Source organism: Nyctereutes procyonoides, unplaced genomic scaffold, assembly GCF_905146905.1.
Source record: "Nyctereutes procyonoides isolate TBG_1078 unplaced genomic scaffold, NYPRO_anot_genome, whole genome shotgun sequence".
NCBI lineage: Eukaryota > Metazoa > Chordata > Mammalia > Carnivora > Canidae > Nyctereutes > Nyctereutes procyonoides.
In genome coordinates, this window is record NW_026575140.1 from 27061778 (window position 1) to 27084074 (window position 22297).

The 22297-nt window shown below is 38.9% G+C and overlaps 1 protein-coding gene across 7 annotated transcripts in view; it reads left to right on the forward strand.

The window, feature by feature from the left end:
* The window catches only part of RERE (arginine-glutamic acid dipeptide repeats), a 412302-nt gene that overhangs the window by 293387 nt on the left and 96618 nt on the right, over nucleotides 1–22297 (forward strand). For all 7 annotated transcript variants that reach the window (XM_055305059.1, XM_055305063.1, XM_055305064.1 and 4 more), the window contains one exon: nucleotides 20–119. In XM_055305059.1, coding sequence (XP_055161034.1) covers nucleotides 20–119 — 100 coding nt within the window. The remainder of the gene's footprint in view (nucleotides 1–19; nucleotides 120–22297) is intronic.

Genomic DNA, 22297 nt, shown 5'->3' on the forward strand with positions numbered 1-22297 from the left:
TTCCTTCCTGTCCTCCAAGGAGCATGGCAGCATTCGCAGGGATGTGTGATGGAGGTTCCACAGAAGATGGCTGTGTTGCAGCATCTCGGGATGACACTACCCTCAATGCACTGAATACAGTGAGTCTTTTGAAGTTGCCATGGGTGGGAGCAGAATTCATTTTCCTTGTGCTGGCTGTAGGGAGTATTTGATGAGTGTGGAATGTAAAGGAGCCTGGAATCTTAATGAGTACTGTGGTGTAGTGCTGGGATTGAAAGATGGGCTGTGGTCTTGGCTATGGGCCCCATGACCTCGATCCAGTGATATATTGCCTCCAGGTTCATTTCCTATCTGTGTCTGTACCCCAGGATTGTGTTGAGCCTCAAATGAGAGCCTGAAGCTTGTGGTTGATCTGCACCAAGATCCCGCAAAGCTGACCACTGTTATCAGATGATCTTATTTAATCCTCACAACATGCCTCTGAAGTAGATTTTATTATTATCACCATTGTAGATGTGATGAAATTAGTTTGGAGCGATTAAGTCACAGGCCAAGGTCATACACTCAAGATGTGAATCTAGAGGCCATACCTTTTGCCTTCTTTTCTGAGACTGTGAATTCGAAAGTATGTGGAGGGAATAGAGAAGAAGCCAGACTTCCTGGTACAAATTTGTTTTTTATAGATGTGGCTTTGGAGTCATATAAATATTTCACATGATTATATAACAAAATTGAATTTTAAAATAATAATCCTAAAAAAATCTAGAGTAAAATGTAACAAGTGAGCCTAATGTGTACTGAGTTGTACTGAGTTGGTTGTATGACATCTGGCAGACTTACTCATCTGCTCTCATCCTGTAACGCACACACACACAGCTCAGAAGAACAGAACTCGAATTGCTATTGCTATAAATAGTATGATCACTGAAGCCAGTTTACTTTTTTTGGACTTTTTTTTTTTACATTGGAATACATCATATAAGGCTCTGTAGGAAAATTAATGTATTTTAAAGTCTCTTGAAATAATTCTTCTCTGTGTGTGAAGTCTCCTCCAACTACAATGACCTCTCAAGAAAAATGAAAAACAAAAAGGGTGCTTAAATAACATTTAGTTAGTCATCAGGAGTTGCTCAGCCTCATGCTCAGTAATCCTATGTAAATATATATAACTTTATTAGTATATCAGAAATGCATTAAAGTCCATTATTACTTCATCAAATTTGATGACTTCACATTGGTAACCACACAGACTAATTCAGTCTCTAAATAAGAATCTAAGGCTTGAAAAGGCCACATGATTGTTGTGAATGCTAGCAATCCAAAAAGTTCATAATGGAGGACAGAAAATAACCCAGATTCCCAACTTAAGGACTCTTCTACTTTCCAGCTTGCTTTCAGGGAAGCACGTGGATATGGCTGATGTGTATTCCTGGTCTAGTTGTGTTTCTTGAGGATTACATGACATGATAGTAGTCTTCTCACACATTAGAGGTGGAGAGATCTTGCTGGGATTGGGCCGTGTGCTAAAGAACTGAATGATTTTTTTTTATATTCCCATACATTTATTTCTATTACTTTCTCACTTCTTCCATACTTAGAGTTTTTGTTTTTATAAAGTCTTGATTCTGAGTATACATGATAGAGCTAGAAGGGACCTGTGAGAGTATTTTATTGATGAGGAATTAGAGACGCAGATCTGTGAATCTGTATACAGTGGGAATGGTAGGAGTGGTGTGAATGTCGCTAAATTCAAAATACCCTAAAAAGTCCATGTTTATTCAGAGTAACTTGGATATGAGCTTGTTCTCTGTGGATTTTTTTTTAATAAATTAATTTTTATTGGTGTTCAGTTTACCAACATACAGAATAACACCCAGTGCTCATCCCGTCAAGTGTCCCCCTCAGTGCCCGTCACCCATTCACCCCCACCCCCCGCCCTCCTCCCCCTCCACCACCCCTAGTTCATTTCCCAGAGTTAGAAGTCTTTATGCTCTGTCTCCCTTTCTGATATTTCCCCACACATTTCTTCTCCCTTCCCTTATATTCCCTTTCACTATTATTCATATTCCCCAAATGAATGAGAACATACACTGTTTGTCCTTCTCCAATTGACTTACTTCACTCAGCATAATACCCTCCAGTTCCATCCACGTTGAAGCAAATGGTGGGTATTTGTCGTTTCTAATGGCTGAGTAATATTCCATTGTATACATAAACATCTTCTTTATCCATTCATCTTTCGATGGGCACCGAGCCTCCTTCCACAGTTTGGCTATTGTGGACATGGCTGCTAGAAACATCGGGGTGCAGGTGTCCCGGGTTTCATTGCATCTGAATCTTTGGGGTAAATCCCTAACAGTGCAATTGCTGGGTCGTAGGGCAGGTCTATTTTTAATTCTTTGAGGAACCTCCACATAGTTTTCCAGAGTGGCTGCACCAGTTCACATTCTCTCTGTGGATTTTTTGCATAAAAACTTTATGAAAAAAATTCCCGTTTCATGTCCACGCTGATCAGTTGAATTTTTGAATAGCGAAGATGTTGCCATATTAATTAAATGTCTATTTTTGTCACTTTACTGAATTGATCTAATTTGTTCTCTTTCTTATTTTAACCCCTCTAAGGATTCTGTAGAACATACTTTTATATAGAAATGATTTGGGCTATTTTTGCCCATGGTCTTTTGTAGCAAGTTCCTTCTGAAATTTTCTTAAGCATTGCCAGAGGGCTTTTGGTTTTATGGGTTTTTATTTCTGTTGCCTTCCCATCATTTGAAATTTTCCTGTCTAGGCGTGTCCAAGATGGCTCAAATGTCTTGGGTTATGCAATCTAAGTGCATTTAGCCACCAAAGGACTGAGTTGTGTGTACATTTTGTGATGAATGGAAAGGTCTAGTGAGTGTTACAGTAGTCTACTTCATTGTTTTACTGGCTGAGGTTTTTTTTTTAATTTTTTTTTATTTTATTTATTTATGATAGTCACACAGAAAGAGAGAGGCAGAGACATAGGCAGAGGGAGAAGCAGGCTCCATGCACTGGGAGCCGGACGTGGGATTCGATCCCGGGTCTCCAGGATCGCGCCCTGGGCTAAAGTCAGGCGCTAAACCGCTGCGCCACCCAGGGAGTTTTAATTGTAGGTACTTCCTTTAATGAAAAGTGAGGTGATTTGAAAATATTATGAGAAATTAATGTTTATTTCAACTTCCTTGGAGTAATGGTGGTTTCAGGCTGCATTAAGTAATAAATTTAGGGATGCCTGGGTGGCTCAGCGGTTGAATGACTGCCTTTGGTTCAGGGCGTGATCCTGGGATCCGGGATTGAGTCCTGTATCGCATGGAGCCTGCTTCTCTCTCTGCCTGTGTCTCTGCAACCCCCCCCCCCCCGCTTCTCATGAATAAATAAATAAAATCTTTAAAAAAATAAATAACCAAAGGGGTTATTCAGGAAGTCAGAAAGTCGGGACACGTGGGTGGCTCAGTGATTGAGCATTTGCCTTTGGCTCAGGGCGTGATCCCAGAGTCCCAAGATTGAGTCCCACGTCGGGCTCCCTGCATGGAGTCTGCTTCTCCTTCAGCTTATGTCTCTGCTTCTCTCTCTGTCTCTCATGGATAAATGAATAAAATCTTAAAAAAAAAAAGTAATAAAATTAAAAGATAAATACATTGTCATGTGAGAAGCATTTATTTTTTTCAAAATAAAAACAAAGTTAGGCATTTCTCAACTTAGAATATACCTGTGTCTATTTCCGGTTTGTCAGGACAGTACAGAAATTTAAAGTGTATGAAACTATATAATACAGCCACATTATAATGTTAAACATCTGAGTAGGACTCTTTAAATTTAGATGCATTTAAATAAATATTTCGATGTATAAAACTGCCATCTCTAATAGAACTTTAAAATTTTTTTTGTTTATTCATGAGAGACACACAGAGAGAGGCAGAGACATGGGAAGAGGGAAGAGAAGCAGACTCCATGCAGAGAGCCCGATGTGGGACTTGATCCTGGGATTTCAGGATCACTCCCTGAGCCAAAGGCAGATGCTCAACCGCTGAGCCACCCAGGCATCTCTCTAATAGAACTTTTTAATTACATGGACCTATTTTTTTGTTGTTTTTTAATTGAAAAAAAAATTTTTTAAAGATTTTATTTATTCATGGGAGACACAGAAAGAGAGGCAGAGACATAGGCAGAGGGAGAAGCAGGCTCTATGCAGGGAGCCTGGTGGGGAGAACTCGATCACAGGAGCCTGGGATCGTGACCTGAGCTGAAGGCAGATGCTCAACCACTGAGCCATCCAGGTGCCCCACATGGACCTATTTTTAAATATAAGCTCTTCTACATTATTTGTTTTGACTCAGTTTTTCTTCATTGTTCACAAATGAGATTTTTTAGTGTGTAAGTTTTAAAACAACATGTGGGGTATAATTTATGTATAATAAGCAGCTCTGATTTAAAGTATATACAGCTTGATAGGTTTTTTCAGATGTATGTACCAACAAATCTACTACTAATAAGAAATGTTTCCAAATTCCCTAAAGTTTCCTCAGGCACTTTTATAGTCCTTTGCTGCTGCTAGCCTCAGATGTATTTTCTCACATCATAGATTGGTTTGCATATTCTAGAATGTTGTATGAATGAAATAATACCTTATTTAATCTTCTAAGTCTGGCTTTTTTCAGCGTAATAATTTTGAGATAGATTTCTGCTGTTGCATTATCAATAGCACCTTTTTATTGCTGAGTAGTATTCCAGGGTATGGATATTCACAGTATTTTATCCATGCATTCACCTGGTGTGGACACTTGTATTGTTTCCAAGCTTTTGGCCATTGTGATAAAGGCGTTATGAACATTGTTACTCAGTCTTTGTGTAGAGAAGTATTTTCATTCCTCTTGGGTAAATACCTAAAGATGAAATGGCAGGATTGTACACGTGTGGGTAGCTTTTTAAGAAGCTGTCAAACACATTTCCAAGTGGCTGTCCCATTTTCCATTCCCATCAGTAGTATGTTAGAATTTCAGTTCTTCAGCATCCTTAATAAGACTTCATGTTGTCGGTCTTTTTCATCTTAGCGATTCTAATGGTTGTGTAGTTGATATCTCTTTGAGATTTGTTTGTTGGTAAAGATTCCTCAGCCTTTGACATTACTAATGATGTCTGTCTGTGTCTCATTCAGTGAGGTTTTACTTTGAATTTCTTGATTGATTGTCATATTGAGCATCTTTTCATATCTTATTGCCCATCTGTATGTTTTTTGTGAAGCATCTTTTACCCAATTTATTTTTTTGTTTATTTATTTTTTTAATATTTTATTTTTTATTTTTTATCTATTCATGATAGACATAGAGAGAAAGAGAGGCAGAGACACAGGCAGAGGGAGAAGCAGGCCCCATGCCAGGAGCCCGACACGGAACTCCATCCCAAGACCCCAGGATTGCGCCCTGGGCCAAAGGCAGGCGCCAAACTGCTGAGCCACCCAGGGATCCCCCTTTTACCCAATTTTAAAAATTGAATTGTTTTTAATGTAATTATTTAGTTCTTTTTATATTGCAGATACATTTCCTTTGATATATGTATTTGCAAATATTTCCTCCCTTTTCAGGACTGTTTTTCTGTAGTGATATCTTTTGGAGACCAAAATATTTAATTTTCCTAAAGTCCGGTGTATCATTTTCCTTTTGTGAAAGTTTCTTTCATCATCCCATGATAACAGAGGTTGTTTCTGTGCTTTCTTCTTCATGTTTTAGTTCTTGCCTTCAGGTCTATGATTTGTTTCAAATTAATTTTGTATGTGATGTGAGATAGGGGTGAAAGTTCATTCTTTTCCACTCAGGTACCAGTTATTGGAGCAACATTTTTTGAAAACAGACTTTTCTCATTTCTTTCCTTTGATACCTTTATTGAACATCAACTGCTATATAAGCATATACAATGAGTCTTTTTCTGGATTCTCTTCTGTTTCACTAGTATAATATCTGTCTTTTCACCAGTACCTCAGTATTTTGAGTTTGGGGTTCTTTGTTTTTTTAATTTTTAATTTTTTTTTTAGATAGGCAAAGAGTATACTGGTAAGAGCAAGGGGGAAGGGCAGAGGGAGAGGAAGGATCACGGGCAGACTCCCCACCAGGCACTGAGCCCTACATGGGGCTCTATCTCACAACCTTGAGATCATGACCTGAGTGTTGTACTGTCAACCAGCTGAACCACCCAGGTACCCCTTGAGTACTGTAGCTTTATTGGAACTCAGGTATTGTAAGTCTTCCTACTTTTTTAGCTTTTTTTTTTTTTCTTGTTTTTTAAGATTGTTTTGGCTATTCAGGTTATTTGCATTTCCGTATTAATTTTAGAATCAGGGATCCCTGGGTGGCGCAGCGGTTTAGCGCCTGCCTTTGGCCCAGGGCGCGATCCTGGAGACCCGGGATCGAATCCCACGTAAGGCTCCCGGTGCATGGAGCCTGCTTCTCCCTCTGCCTGTGTCTCTGCCTCTCTCTCTCTCTCTCTCTCTCTCTGTGTGACTATCATAAATAAATTAAAAAAAATTAATTTTAGAATCAGCTTGCCATTTCTGTTTTTAAAAAGACTTGATGGTATTTTCATTGGGATTACATTGAATCCGGATCAAAGTAGGGAGAAATGACATCTTAACAACACTAAATCCAGAACATGATACATATCTTCATTTTTAAAAAGTTTTTAATTTATGTATGTAATCTCAGAGCACCTGGGTGGGTAGATCAGTTAAGTGTCTCTGACTCTCTGGTTTCTGCTCAGGTCATGATCTCAGCGTCATGAAAACGAGTCCTGCTGTCCATCTCTGTGCTAGGTGTGGAATCTTCCTAAGATCTCTTTGTGCATCTCTCTCTGCAAACCCTGCCCTCTCTCTCCCTCTCTTAAAAAAAAAAAAAAAGTAGTCTCTACAGCCAGTATGGGGCTGAACTCATGACCCTGAGATCAAGTTGTACCTTCCACCCACTGAGCCTGCCAGGCACCCCACATACCTTCATTTTTTTTTTAAGATTTTATTTATTCATGAGAGAGAGAGAGAGAGAGAGAGAGAGAGAGAGAGAGGGGCAGACACAGGCAGAGGGAGAAGCAGGCTCCATGCTGGGAACCTGACATGGGACTTGATCCCGGGATTCCAGGATTGCACCCTGGGCCAAAGGCAGGCGCCAAACCGCTGAGCCACCCAGGGATCCCCCATGCCTTCATTTTTAAAAGAGATCTCACTAATTTTTTTAAAGAAAGATTTTATAGTTTTCAGTGTACAGGTCATACACATCTTTTGTTAAATTTATTCCTAAGTAACTACTATTTGAAAATTCGATTGTTAATATAAGTGTATATTTTTTATGGAATTGTTTATTTGAGGTGGTGTCATAAGTGGGGGAAGGGGCAGAGGGACAAGCAGACTCCCCATTGAGCAGGGAGCCCAAAACAGGGCCTGCCGGATCCCAGGATCTGGATATCATGACCTGAGTCGAAGTCAGATGTTTGAGCTACCCAGGTGCTCCCAAAATTATATTTTTAATTTCAATTTATAAATGCCCATATATTGTATAGAAATATAATCAATTTTAATGTGCTGACTCTGTATCTTTTCTTCCTGCTAACTTTTAGTTTTCCGAATGGTTTCTTAGGTTTTCTGTGTACACATCATGCCATCTAAATTAAAGACTGTTTTTACCTCTTTATTTCTGATTTATGTATGCATTTTGTGTCTTTTTCATGCTTCATTGTGCTTGCTTGGACCTTGTAATACACTATTGAATAGAAATAAGGAGAGTGTACACATTTGTCTTATTTCTCATTTTAGAGAGAATTCATTTAGTCATTCATGAATAGTTGCAGTGTAGGGTTGTTGTTGTTAACCAAGTTGAGAATGTTCTCCTTTATATCAAAGTTTGTTTTTTTATCATGAATGGGCATTTAATTTTGCCATATGCTATTTTTTAAATGTAACTAATGAGGTGATCATATGGTTGTTATACTGTATTTCATTAATTTGATGAATTCTACTGATTAATTTCAAATGTTAAAGCAAGTATGCATTCCTAGGGTAAATTCTACTTAGTCATAATGTACCACTGAATTCAATATTCTTATATTTTGTTAAGAACTTTTACATTTGTATTCACGAGGGATCTTGGGCTGTAGTCTTCTTTCTTTGTAAAGAAATCTTTAAAAAAAAAGCGCTGGTAAAGGATTGGTGTGCGTATGTATATGTGTATTCATTGTTAAATATCCAATAGATGTCTGGGTGATGCCATCTGGAAATAAATTTTTTTAATGAAAAGTTTAAAATTACAAATAGACAAGGCCTATTCACATTTTATATTTCTTCATGTATCACTTTTGGTAATTTGCTGAGCTGTGATTTAAATTTTCTGTCCATTTCATCCAGGTTATCAAATTTATTGGTAAAAAGGTCAAATTAAAAAAAATGTCAAATTATTCCCATTACATTTCAGTGTCTGTAGGATTTGTAATTTTGACCCTTCTTTCATTCCTAATATTGGTGATTTATGTCCTTGTCAATTAGTCTAAGTAGAGGTTTATCAGGGTTATTATTTCAGGAAGCTAACATTTGGTTTCATTGGGATCCCTGGGTGGTGCAGTGGTTTAGCCCCTGCCTTTGGCCCAGGGCGCGATCCTGGAGACCCGGGATCGAATCCCACATCGGGCTCCCGGTGCATGGAGCCTGCTTCTCCCTCTGCCTGTGTCTCTGCCTCTCTCTCCTCTCTCTCTGACTATCATAAATAAATAAAAATTAAAAAAAAAACATTTGGTTTCATTGATTTGTTTTGTTTTTCAATTTTTAAAAAAAGATTTATTAGAGAGCGTAGAGGGAGAGACAGTCTTATGAAGCAGACTCTGCAGTGAACATGGAGTCTGACTTGGGGCTCACTCAGTACCATGACCCTGAGATCATGACCTGAGGTGAAACCAAGAGTTGGATGCTTAACTGATTAAGACACCCAAGTGTCCCTGATTTTCTGTTTTCTATCTCATGGTCTCCAATCTTATTTTTATTATTTTTTCTATATGTTTTGGGTTAATTTGAATGATCATTTTCTCCCTAGCTTCCAAAAGTGGGATCTTAGATAACTGATTTAATGACAAATGTTTATTTTCTGTTCTTTCATTATCATTGTGTTAAAAATATCAGAAACTGTTTTTTCAAATTTCTTTTTACCGGGCACCTAGGTGGCTCAGTGGTTGAGTGTCTGTCTTTGACTCAGGTTATGATCCTGGGATTAAGTCCCCATTGGGCTCTCCACAGGGAGCCTCCTTTTCCCTCTACCTGTGTGTCTCTTGCCTCTTGCTCTGTCTTTCATGAATAAGTAAATAAAATCTTAAAAAAAAATAAGAAAGTTATTTTATCTATACTTAGCATTAATTTGCTTAATTACCAGATATTTGAGCTCTCTCGTGTACATTCTCTCCCCCTTCCCCAACCCTTTTGTTTTTGAATGATACTGATTTTTAATTTAGTTCTGTTGTGGTCAGAGAGCACCCAGTAAGATTTCAACTTTTTGAAATCCATTGAGATTTGTTTCTTGGCTCAACATGTGGTTTATCTTGATGAATCTTCCATGTGCACTTGTAATGAATTTATATTCAGCAGTTACTGAGTGCACCATTATATAATTGTTGGTTTCTTTAAAGTGGTGGTTTTTATTACTTAGATCTTCTATGTTCTACTAATTTTTTTTTACCTACTTGTATTGTCAGTTGCTGAAAGAGTTGTATTAAAGTCTTCAATTGTGATTGTGAATTCAGGTATTTCCCCTTTTGGTTTTGTTGGCTTTTGCTTCATATATTTGGAAATTGTGTTATTAGGCCCATGCACATAGATAGTATTTACCTTTCTCTGGGCTTTTTTTTTTTTTTAAGATTTTATTTATTTATTCATAGAGACACAGAGAGAGAGCAGAGACACAGGCAGAGGGAGAAGCAGGCTCCATGTAGGGAGCCCAACATCGGACTCGATCCCCGGTCTCCAGGATCAGGCCCTGGGCCAAAGCTAGGTGCCAAACCGCTAAGCCACTAAGGCTGCCCCTACCTTTCTCTGTATATTACCCCTTTTACCTTTTTGGAGTGACCCTCTCTTTGTCTTGAACTCTTTGTTGTTTGATATTAAGAGGACTACTCTAGCTTTCTCTGCTTGTTCACATGATACATCTTCTTCTAGCTTCTTACTTTGAATCTTGCTTTTTCTTTGTATTTAAAGAATATCCAATCTTTAGTTGTTTCTGGCTTTTTATTTAGTCTGGCAAGCTTTACCTTTTGTTTAGAGTGTTTAATCCATTTTAATCTAATATAGATGGTCTTCAGATTATATAAAACTTGAGCCACATGTATACATTCTTAATGGTATAGCTCTCATTGGAGAATCACAGTAGTGAATGTATCTTATTTTCCTGGTGCCATGACTTACTACTTTTGGTCCAGTGGTGAAGTTGCAGAATAGTTAGCCACACAGGTATATCATTTATGTTAAAAACGTATTTATCTTTTTACTTCATAAGTAAAAAACAAAAAACTAAAAAATGTGTATTGATATAGAGGAAGGTGATGTGATAAATATGTTGGTCTTTCTTGTTGGAAGAGGATGGTGTTTTTAGTGACGGGAGCAAACTCCTTAATGTATGTTGGCAAAGATGTTGTATTTTACTATTTTAAATTATGAGCAGTTATTAATGTAAAATTGTTCTATTTGTAATTTTATAGTATGTTAAATAACATGGTATAGTATGACAAAGCAATGGTGTTCCTTCTAGAAGATCTTAGAAATGTTTCTGTGTGTGTACTCTTCAGGTTTGTGTTTCTTCATGTGCAGTTTCTGTGAGGTTCATCTGCGTACTTTTAGTGTATATATAATTTGCAAACATAATGCTATATAACATAGAGATGGCCTGTATTATTCTAATGGGATTCAGCCATTCTTAGTGCTTGCATTTATTTGCCCTTTTACAAAAATCATCTTTGTATTTATGCTTAGAAACTATAACAGAGGGTGCCTGGTTGGCTCAGTTGGTTAAGAGTCTGCATTCGGCTCAGGTTGTGATCCCAGAGTCCTGGGATAGAGCCTGCTGCTCCCAGTGCCTGTGCTCTCTTTCTCTTTATCAAATAAGTTAGTAAAATGTTAGGAAAAGGAAAAGGAAGGGAGGAAGGAAAGGAAAAGGAAAAGGAAGAGGGAGGGAGGAAGAAAGAAAGAGAAGAAAAGAAAGAAACTGTAACAGAGTCCTATAGTTTGAGACTATGGTTTTCTAGAAAATATCATGCTGACTTGTTTTTACTAAGTTTATATTGGATTTCATTTTGTTGGGCTCAGGTATCCTTCCCATTTCCTAATAAAATTCAGATTCTTTTGGCTTCTCTTTCTCAGAACTTATTTGCAATTTTATGTTTACTTTCTCTCAGTAACACTAAACATATATATGCACACTATATATAAGTAAAATTTATAATGAGACCACAAAGATTTCACTTCTGCCTGGACAGTTTTATTCCTTGAAATATGGATGCCTTTTAGATGTTTGGATTAAGCTTTTTACATATTCAAGAGAGTATATATTTGTTTTCTTATTTATTTATGCATACCCACATTTCCTTCAACAAAGGATGCAAGCCTTCCAATAGCTTAATGTTTTTTTTTTTTAATCTCTGTTCTAGAAGTATCACTATTTGCTAACCATTGGGTATTAATTCATCTTTGTTTTCTGAACCGTAGCTCGATGCCTAGTAGAGAGTTTTCATCTTTCTTTTATTCTAAAAAATTAAGTCTATAGAATTTCTCTTGGAGGTTTTCTATTTGTTCATCATAAATGGACAACTTCAGTAAAGCATCTGGCCCTGGGTTAGCTTTGCAGTACTTAGGACTTAGATGAATGTTGAGTGTTTCCCAGCTCCTAAATAAGGCATTACTGGAAAGCCCTTTTATTACAACTTGTCTAAAGCTTAGGATCAGGATTCTTGTGATGTTCATGCTATGTTCACATCCTTACTTAAATTCTTTTTTTGTTGGGGGAGACACCTGGGTGGCTCAGCAGTTGAGGATCTGTCTGTCTTGGGCTCAGGGCATGATCCCGGGGTCCTGGGATCAAGTCCCACATCAGGCTCCTTGCAGGAAGCCTGCTTCTTGCTCTGCCTGTGTCTCTGCCTCTCTCTGTGTCTCTCATGAATAAATAAAAATAAAATCTTTTAAAATTTTTTATTTATTCATGAGAAAGAGAGAGAGTTCATGTATGCATGGGGAGAGGGGCAGAGGGAGAAGGAGAAACAGATTCCCCGCTGAGCAGAGGGACCAACAGAGGCTTGATCCCAGAATCCTGAGATCATGACCTGAGCCAAAAGCAGAAGCTTAACTGACTGAGCCACCCCCCTTACTTAAATTCTTTTTACCATTCTCCATTCAGATAAGTCAGTATTAAATAGTTGTAGGATGATGGTTTTTTTTTTCCTCTAAGCTTTTGATTTGTTGTTGAAAAGAGAAATGGGAAAAGTTTATATGCTGTATGATTTCTTGTTATGGAAATCCAATAAATTTTAGAGCAGCCCCCTATGTAAATCAGCCTTGGCAAGCACATCTGCTAGTATTTTATTTATATCAAGATATTGGAGTCGACTGCATATTACATTGTTAATAATAGCATAAATGAAGATACAGTGGAGATTTTCTGGTGTAACCAAGACCTTTTCAACTATCAGCATAATAATATATAAAGGTGAGGGGTTTTTAATTGTACATGACCGATTGGAAACATTTTGGACTTTTGTTTTGAAAATCATTTCTTTAAGTGTTTAGAAATTTATCCATGTGGCTCCCTTTGGGCTGAGAACTTCATAAATTCACTTTTATACAAAAGTTCCAGGCAGGTGTACCTGAGTGGCTCAATTGGTTGAGCGGTCCAACTCTTGGTTTTGGCTCAGGTCATGGTCTCTGGGTCCTGAGATGGAGCCCTGTTTGGGCTTCACACTCAGTGAGGAGTCTGCTTGAGATTCCATCCCTTTCCCTCTTCCTTCCCATCTGCCCCTTGCCCCACTCACCCATTCTCTGTTTTTGTTTGTTTGTTTTTTGAGAGAATCTGAAAAACCAAAACAAAAAACCCCAAAAGTTCCAGGCAACAACACTTTCACAGTTTATGTAATTTATTCCTTCTGTCTCATTTGGATGAAGATGACATTTTTACTTTAATGCTTTGATATTTTGTTCCTTGTAGGTGATCTGTAGCTTTAGTCAAAGTTGAATATTATGCCCTGCTCTGTTCTTTTACTAAATACAACAGAGAGCATTCTCAAAGTCCCTCAGGGGTGGATGGAGACATGAAAGGCCACTTACGTTAACCTCTGGTAATGGCACATTTATGACTTAACTGCAGCAGTGATCTTGTTTTTGATAGGCTTTTTAAAAGGTTTTATTTATTTATTTCGAAGAGAGTACAAGCAAGGGAGCAGGGGCAAGAGGGAGAAGCAGATTCCCGACTGAGCAGGGAGCCTGACATGGAGCTCAGTCCCAGGACCCTGGGATCAATCATGACCTGAAACACCCGGATGCCTCTTTTTGATAGTTGTAACAGAAAAGTATTGCTCTAATTTTTTTCATTTGCTGTGCTTCTGTTGCCAGTCTTCATGATTGTGGCCTGGCTTGACTTTTCCAACATGAATCACTCTCATGTTTCTTTAGCCATTTCTTTTCTTCTTTCTTTTCTCTTTTTTTTTTTCTTCTTCTTCTTCTTTTTTTTTTTTAAAGATTTTATTTATTTATTCATGAGAGACACAGAGAAAGAGAGAGGCAGAGACACAGGCAGAGGGAGAAGCAGGCTTCATGCAGGGAGCCTGACGTGGGACTCGATCCAGGGTCTCCAGGATCACACCCTGGGCTGAAGGCGGCGCTAAACCGCTAAGCCACCTGGGCTGTCCCTTTATTCTTCTTTTTTACTAGAATAGCTTTATTGAGATATAATTCACACAATATTTATTTCACCCATTTAGAGTGTACCCATTTAATGACTTTTATCATATTCCCACATTTGTGCACCTGTCACCACAGTTAGTTGTATCATGTTTTTGTTATTCCAGAAAGAAACCTGTACCCATTAGCAATCACCCTTCAGTTTCCCCCTCCCCTCCCCTTGGCAGTTACTATTCTGCCTGCCATCTCTATGGATTCGCCTGTTCTGGACATTTTGTATACATGAGATCATATGGTATATGGCCTTTTATTACTGGCTTCTTTTTCACTGAGGGTAACATTTTTGAGTTTTGTCTATGGTGTAATAATGTTAGCCATATTATATATATATATATAACCATTTTATTTCTTCTTCTGGTCAGCTTTGTCTTAGTTTTTTTTTTTTTTTTAAGTTTTTTTTATTTATTTATGATAGTCACACACAGAGAGAGAGAGAGAGAGGCAGAGACACAGGCAGAGGGAGAAGCAGGCTCCATGCACCGGGAGCCCGACGTGGGATTGGATCCCGGGTCTCCAGGATCGCGCCCTGGGCCAAAGGCAGGCGCCAAACCGCTGCGCCACCCAGGGATCCCTTTGTCTTAGTTTTTAAAAATGTGGTACTGACACTGAAGCACAATCCCCCAGATCCGATCAGTATAAGGTGGCCAAGAAATAACACTTCTGTTTTCCTAAAAGCTCATCTTCCCAATGTAGTCTAAGCTTTTATGAATGTGTGCTTGCACATTTTTTTGTCTTGTATTTGTCTTATATCATTTCATTTCTCTCTGAAATGATACTTCTTTAGAAATGGCCTTTGCTAAGCCATTTCTATCCCACTCTCAGCATTTTGACTGAATTTTGAACCAATCACAGGACCTTAAGCTTATAACTATTTTCATTTTATTGAATATCAACTATTAGTTAGCTGCTTGCTATTAGTAACAATAGTAATATTAGTAACAAATGCTAGGCGAAGATGTAGAGGCATTTTCATGAATGAATTTATTTAATCTTCATAATGGGGATGCCTGGGTGGCTCAGCAGTTGAGTGTCTACCTTTGGCTCAGGGCATGATCCCAGAGTCCTGGGACTGAGTCCCGCATCGGGCTTCCTCCGTGGAGCCTGATTCTCCCTCTGCCTGTGTCTCTCATGAATAAATAAATAAAATCTTTAAAAAAACAAACCATAATCTTCATAATAATTTTTTAAAGATTTATTTATTTATTTATCTATCTATTTATTTATTTATTTTAGAGAGAGTGAGAGTGAGCAGAGGGGAGGGGCGGGGAGGGGAAGAAAGAATCTTTGGCAGACTTCCGGCTGAGTGTAAAGCCCGATATGGGGCTGGATTTCAGGACCCTGAGATCATGACTTGAACTGAAATCAGGAACCAGCTGAGTAATCAACTAAACCATCCAGGCACCCCTTAATCTTTATAACAATTCTTTTTTTTAAAATTTTTATTTATTTATGATAGTCACACACACAGAGAGAGAGAGAGAGAGAGAGAGAGAGAGAGGCAGAGACACAGACACAGGCAGAGGGAGAAGCAGGCTCCATGCACCGGGAGCCCGACGTGGGATTTGATCCCGGGTCTCCAAGATTGCGCCCTGGGCCAAAGGCAGGCGCTAAACCGCTGCACCACCCAGGGATCCCCCTATAACAATTCTATAAGTATGATTATCACTACAGATTAATAAGCACACTGTCATATATATTTATATACATAATAATTTAAACTTGAAAATAGAACAGAGTTGAGGCCAGTGCCTTATTGCAGACTTCTTGAAATATCCGGAATCTGCAGTCTTGAGGCTTTGCTCTTCAGCCCATTAGAAATCCTTCATGTTTGAGGTTCCTGGGTGGCTCATTCTGTTGAGTGTCCAACTCTTGGTTTCGGCTCTGGTCTTGATTTCAGAGTCGTGAGTTCAAGCCCCTCTATGGGGTCTAAATTGAGCATGAAGCCTACTTTAAAAATTAAATAAATAAAAAATAAAGAAGTCCTTCATGCTCTAGCCTCTTGGCACATCTCCATTCTTTCTCCTAGGCACCCAGCAGGAGCTGGGGACTTGACTTGGCTTTTACTTGTATTTGGCAAATTTAGAAAGTTCCTTTATAAATTTAAGAAACTTCTCTTTCAAATTACTTTTTTTCCCCATAGTAAAGTGTTTTGAGAATTACGTGATGTTTGAAAAATGTCCACTTAACATCAATCAGAATTTTACCCATCTGTGAACTATAGTAAGCATTAATATTAACACAGTAAGTATTTAGCAAATCAGGATAAAAGCTCTGAGCTTTTTTACAGTTAAGAAGAAGCTTTAATAAAATCATTCATTCATTTACTTATTCAATAATAAACATTATTCACTTCCTATTCTTTGGAAAGTCTTTATGGGAATGCATTTGTTGAAAGTGTTGATAATCTAAGTAAGCATTTAATCGTAGAATAAAATACGCCCCTGAGTTTTAAAAAGGCTCATATGTTACCATTAGTTCTAAAATATACTATAAAACACTAAAATTTGATAGTATGTATATTTCTTATCCTAGTTTAAAAATATATTTGGAATACTTTTTTATAGCTCTCCTAGATAATTTTTTTACCCCTCAGATTTTGAAATTTGGTGTATTAGTTTCCTGTGGCTGGTGTAACAAATTACCACAAACTTTCTGGCTTAAAACAATAAAAGTGCATTCTCTCCCAGTGCTGGCAGCCAGAAGTGTGAAATTAGGGTGTCAGCCACACCATGTTTTCTCTGGCTCCTCAGAAGAATCATTCCTCTTCCAGCTTCCTGTGGCTGCTGGCATTCCTTGGTTTGCGGCCACATCTTTCTCTGCTTGTCTTCACACTGCCTTCCTGAACTCTCTGGGTCCATATTATCTCCTCATCTCAGATCATTAATTTCATCCTATCTGCAAAGACCTTTTTTCCAATTAAGGTCTCATCTGTTCCATAGATTTTATGTGGGTATCTTCTGATGGTTATTTTTCAGCATACCACAGTTGGATTTTACTATTATATTATAATTTGTCACTAAAATAATTGCCCTGTTCTGGTTTCTAGTCTAGCCCTACAGCCCTGCCCTGAGCTCAGCCCTGCCAGACTCTGACAAATTTTGCTGCCCTGGCCAGATTTTTTAACCAGGAGGTGGACAGTCCCCCATAGTTGATCACTTGCTGGGCTTCTAAGGTGATTGCACAGGACCTCCTGCCCTTGCCGGGCCTGCTGCTCTACCTGTTGGTTAGCCTGCCTTCTCCCTGTCCATAGTAGGTGTTGAGCTGGTGTGCAGCTGTGTACTCCAGCTCACCTCAGGACTTTGGAGTGTCAGTTACCCAAGCATTTTTAGGAAGGTTGACTCCTCATTTTTCTCCTTTTTTTTTTTTTTTCCAGAAATGAGTTGTACATTTTCATGGGTTCTTAAATCAAGTCTGTCTTTACTTGCTACCTCTTAGTCATTATTATATGGCCATCACACAGAATCATGTGCAGCTGTTAGAATTTGTGACTCCGGTTTGCATAATACCTTGCGAGTTTGGGGATCTTCCATTGTCAGGCTAGGCTGTCTGCCATGACTGCTGCTTTGAAATCATATAATCTTATCTGTTCTTCTAAGACCATTTGTTTGATTGGGGAAAGCAGAATTTCAGAAGCTAAGTTTCTAAGGCCCAGAGTAAGGGCTTTTTAGATTCTCCAGGGCTATTGCTTGAGAGCAGTACTATCATTGCCTGGAGTCTTTTTGTTTCTTTCTTTGTCACTAGCTCTGTTCATCATTGAGGTTTCCAGATAAAAGAGCAGTCGCTCAGAAGTGTTCCCCGTACTCTGGAGTCACACATGTTTCAGTGTATGCCTCTTTGACTTTACTTGTTCCATTACCTTATCATTGTGATCAAAAAGAATAAGTGTACTGTTTTTTAAACAACCTTAAAATTACTTGTCAAAAAGCACTGAGGTTAAGATTTATGAGCTTCATGGATTGGGATTCACTTATGCACCTAAGCCCAACTTAGTGGGACTTAAAACAGTTTCTGTAAATGTTTTTCACTTAATATTTTGCAGCTGCTTGAGAGTTTGTTTTTGGTTGTGTTTTCTAAGTAATCTGTACGCCCAACATGGGGTTTGAACTCAACAACCCTGAGATCAAGAAAAGTCACATGGTCTTCTGACTGAGCCAGCCAGACAGACACCCCTGGTCTTGAGGTTTTTGTTTTTATTTATTTTCTCAAATTAACTTTCTGAAGGAATCTGGATAAAATTGACTCAGAGCTGGCCTTTCACATATACTTTCTGGGTCAATTTAGCTTTTATGAATGGGTTCACTAGTGCCTACATTTCCATGAGATAGATAGAACTTTATTTTTTTCCTGTCACCCTCTAGGTTAGCCTCACATACTGTTTTTCTGTATTCAAGGCTGTGAGAATGCTAAGGAGTAAATGAAAAAGTGTTTTAATTTCCACTTGTGGCCCTGAACTATTTCCACTTGTGATCACACATAGATCTTCCCAAACTAACAAATAATTATCATTCACAAAAGCAGCATAAACAATCTAGATTTATGCATCTGCCAGTAGTTTTTCTCTCTGTGGCCAGACTTCTACTAATTCTGTATCTTTAAGCTGTATCTTATCCTTCGGGGATTGGTTTGCTGAGTCTTAAGGAGTCAGCCTTTCCTCAGGAACACATGGCTCATAGCTTAGATCCACAGCCGACTTGCTTTCTTTATGTACTTTGCCTAGACTCACACAAAAAGCAGAAGGAAAGATTTGGTTTCTAGGAAGTGAGGTATATATATGTTTGCTGTATAGATGATTATCTGTAATTTTATTTAAAAACCTATGGCACAGAGATGCCTGGGTGGCTCAGTTGTTTAAGTGTCTGACTCTTGATTTCAGCTCAACTCATGGTCTCAGGGTCATAAGATCGAGCCGCAGGTTGGGCTCCATGCTCTGCGAGGAGTCTGCTTGAGGTTCTTCCCTCTCCTTTTGCCCCTCTCCCTACTCACTCTTGCATGTTCTCTCTCTCTGTCTCTCAAATAAATAAATAAATCTTTAAACACCTGTGGCATAAACTATCCTGTTTTCACAGAAACCTGAAAACTAAGATATTAACCAGTGGATGTCAGTATAGCCTCTGCATCAGCTAGCTATTCAGGATTTGGTCTGGGCAGTTTGGCCTAGTTCATGGCTATATTATTTTTTCTACTATTTTTCTAACTGAATGTATTAATATTACCATTTATTCAAAAAAATAGCATCCTCTGGTATTTAATTTTAAAAGAAATCTCTGTACAAAGAAGAAATGTTAACTTTGAAGTTCCAAAAATGACCTACTTTGGCCGCTCTGCTACAGGTGAGGAAGCCAAGGGGCTGTGTCACTGTGTGAAGGAGGGACACCCCAAACCCCTTTGCCCCTGCTGCTACTTTCCTGGTTCCCAGGCTCAGATTTTCTCCTAGTTCCCAACAAGTCACCTGGTTCTTGATTTCCCTTCTCGGTCCCACATTGCATCCTGTCTTGTAAGCACCGCAGAATAAACTTTGTTCCTGTGGCGTTCTGAAGCTTGTTGGCTTTCCTCAGCACTGGTGCTGTTTCCCTGCAATGGTTGTGCAGTCTGTCCCTTTTTTAGCCCGCCATCCCAGATGGAACATTTCCTATGCTCCAGGAATCCTGCTCAGGGACTACCATGTATCTTTTCATCCTAACCTGTTCTCCACATAGGTTCTGTATTTTCCTTTTCTGCAGTTGAGAAAACTGTGGTTAAGAGAGATACCTTGCCCGTTACCACACAGCAAGAGCTGTGGCAGAGTTGGGGGTTTGAATGAATGCCAGAGCTCAGAACCCTTTCTTTGGGCTTCATCTCTGCAGAACTCCCACATGTTCATTGTTGGTTCCAGGACCTCTGGAGATTCCAGGTGTTTTTTTCCAGGTGTTTATGAAGATGGTGTTGGATTAGAGCCTCAGAATAGCTGAGTGGTCAGAAATGGTGAAGACGTTCAGAGTTTTTTGTTTTTTAAGATTTTGTTTATTTATTCATGAGAGACACAGAGAGAGAGAGAGAGAGAGAGAGAGGCAGAGACACTGGCAGAGGGAGAAGCAGGCCCCATGCAGGGAGCCCGACATGGGACTCGATCCTGGGTCTCCAGCATCAGGCCCTGGGCTGAAGGCGGAACTAAACCGCCGAGCCACCCCGGCTGCCCAGTTTTGTTTTGTATTTTATAAATAGTTCCCTGATCTCAGTAGATGCCAGCATTTGATGCCTACTTTCTGATCAGCTTACTGGTTGAGGCTCCTGTTCTGTGGGTTTTGCATACCTTCAAAAACACCCTGGCCAGGAGATGGAGACCTACTAATTTCTAGACACATTATTATGTGGGAAGTAATTATGAGTGAGAAATACAGGAGTATATATCAGCCACGGGAAATTCAGTTGTGAGATGTTACCTAGACATATTACGGCCTATTTTTACTGGTTCCTAGAACGTTTTTAATTTGATTGTTGCTCTTCAAGACAAGGTTATCAGTCATAGTGCACTGATTATTGATTTTGAAAACCTGCTCCGTGAAGTCATCTTGTTTTTTTCTAGACAGAGTCAGTGTTCACTGGCAGTCTTTGTGCTTTTATGATAGCATTTATTTCATTATTTTCTTTATGTGTGTGTGTACGTTTCCTCTTCTCTGAGCTGCTGGTTCCCCCTCCTGTCTACCCACCCGCCCTCAAGGGAAGAAAAGATAGCGAGCTTCCTGTGCTACTGCTGCTGGAGGATTTAGTGAACCCATGGTCACCACCAGGCCCCCAGGTCCTAAGTTGCTGCACAACAAACGCTGGGGAAGGGACTCTTAGAGCTCCTGGATATGGCCTTATGTTCTTTTGCAGCGGTGGAAGTGGCCTTGAGCAACATATCAAGCCTCTCAGTTTTGCTTCCTCATTTTTAGTAGCCTTACCACAAATAGTGGTGTGAGCAATGATGAAGTCAGAAAGATCTAATACAGCACCTCACATACACGATGCTCAGCAAACTTTGGCCGCCCCTCTGTTCTCTGTGACTTCAGGGGCTGGCATAGTTCCTGGGACATCGTAGTTATGCAGGGAGAGTTGCAGGGAGAGTTGGTTTAGCAATTTTCCTTCTGAAAATTAACTAGATCTGCTCCTCAGCCCTACTTTAAAGCAGCTACATTCTGCCTTTTTGCTGTTATCTTAATTTTTTTATTTTTTAAAAGATTTTATTCATTATCCCTGCCGAGAGAGAGAGAGAGAGAGAGAGAGAGAGAGAGAGAGAGAGAAGAGAGAAGGGAAAGAGAGGGGAGACACACAAGCAGGGGGAAGGGAGCAGAGGGAGAGGAAGAAGACGACTCCCTGCTGAGCAGGAAGCCTGATATGGGGCTTGATCCAAGGACCCTGAGATCATGACCTAAGCCAAAGGAGACACTTCACCAAACTGAGCCACCCAGGTGCCCATTTGCTGTTATCTTTAAAATTTGTTCCCATAAGAACATTTATACAAATTTAGCTTTCTTAGTGCTTAAAAGCATCATTTGGAATGATAGTGGCCAAACAAAAATAAATACTGTGCCTTAGTTTCAATTCTAGTTTTTTAATGCATATATGTACCATATTTGAGCTTGACTAGTTCATTGGTGATGGAACGAAACATATTGATATCTATAAATTATGGATTATAAGAAATTTTTTTAAGTTTTGTCTTAGATTTCTTCAAGATCTTTCTCATTTATGTTAATAGTTGAAATAATTAAAACTTCATAAAGAACTTTAACATCTTTTCCAAATCCCACTTTTTTTCCTCTTTCTAAGCTATTTTGGCAGTTTCTTGCAAATAAACATATTTCATATAGCAAAAGACTTTTAAATCTAATATTGTTCTTAATGGACTGCAATTATTTAGTATTTAGCATGAATGCAGTCTAACTCAGATAGGCTTTTTTTACAGTTATTATGATGGCTGTAATTGCAAAAGGATGCTTTGAGGTAGGAGAAACTGCCAGATGCAATGCCATTTGATCTAAAAAGGTCACAGTAAAAGGGACATTTAAATTAAGTTATAAATTACAATTGAAGAACAATATTTTGATGTGTGAGACCAGAGATGTCAGAGCAGGGACATATAATTCATGGGTTCATTATAGAACAGAGGTGCCTGACAGCTGAGCCATGCCAAAAGGAAAATTTATTTGCAACATCACGCAGACGGAAAACGGCAGCTGAGATGAGAAGCCAGGGCAGAAACTTGAAGCCTTGTGGTTATACACAGAGTTTGTGCTAATAAGACTGCCTGAGATCCTGAGATGCTTAATGATTGCTGTAATATAAATGAGGTGTTTGGACATGTGCACATTTTCTGTCTTATTT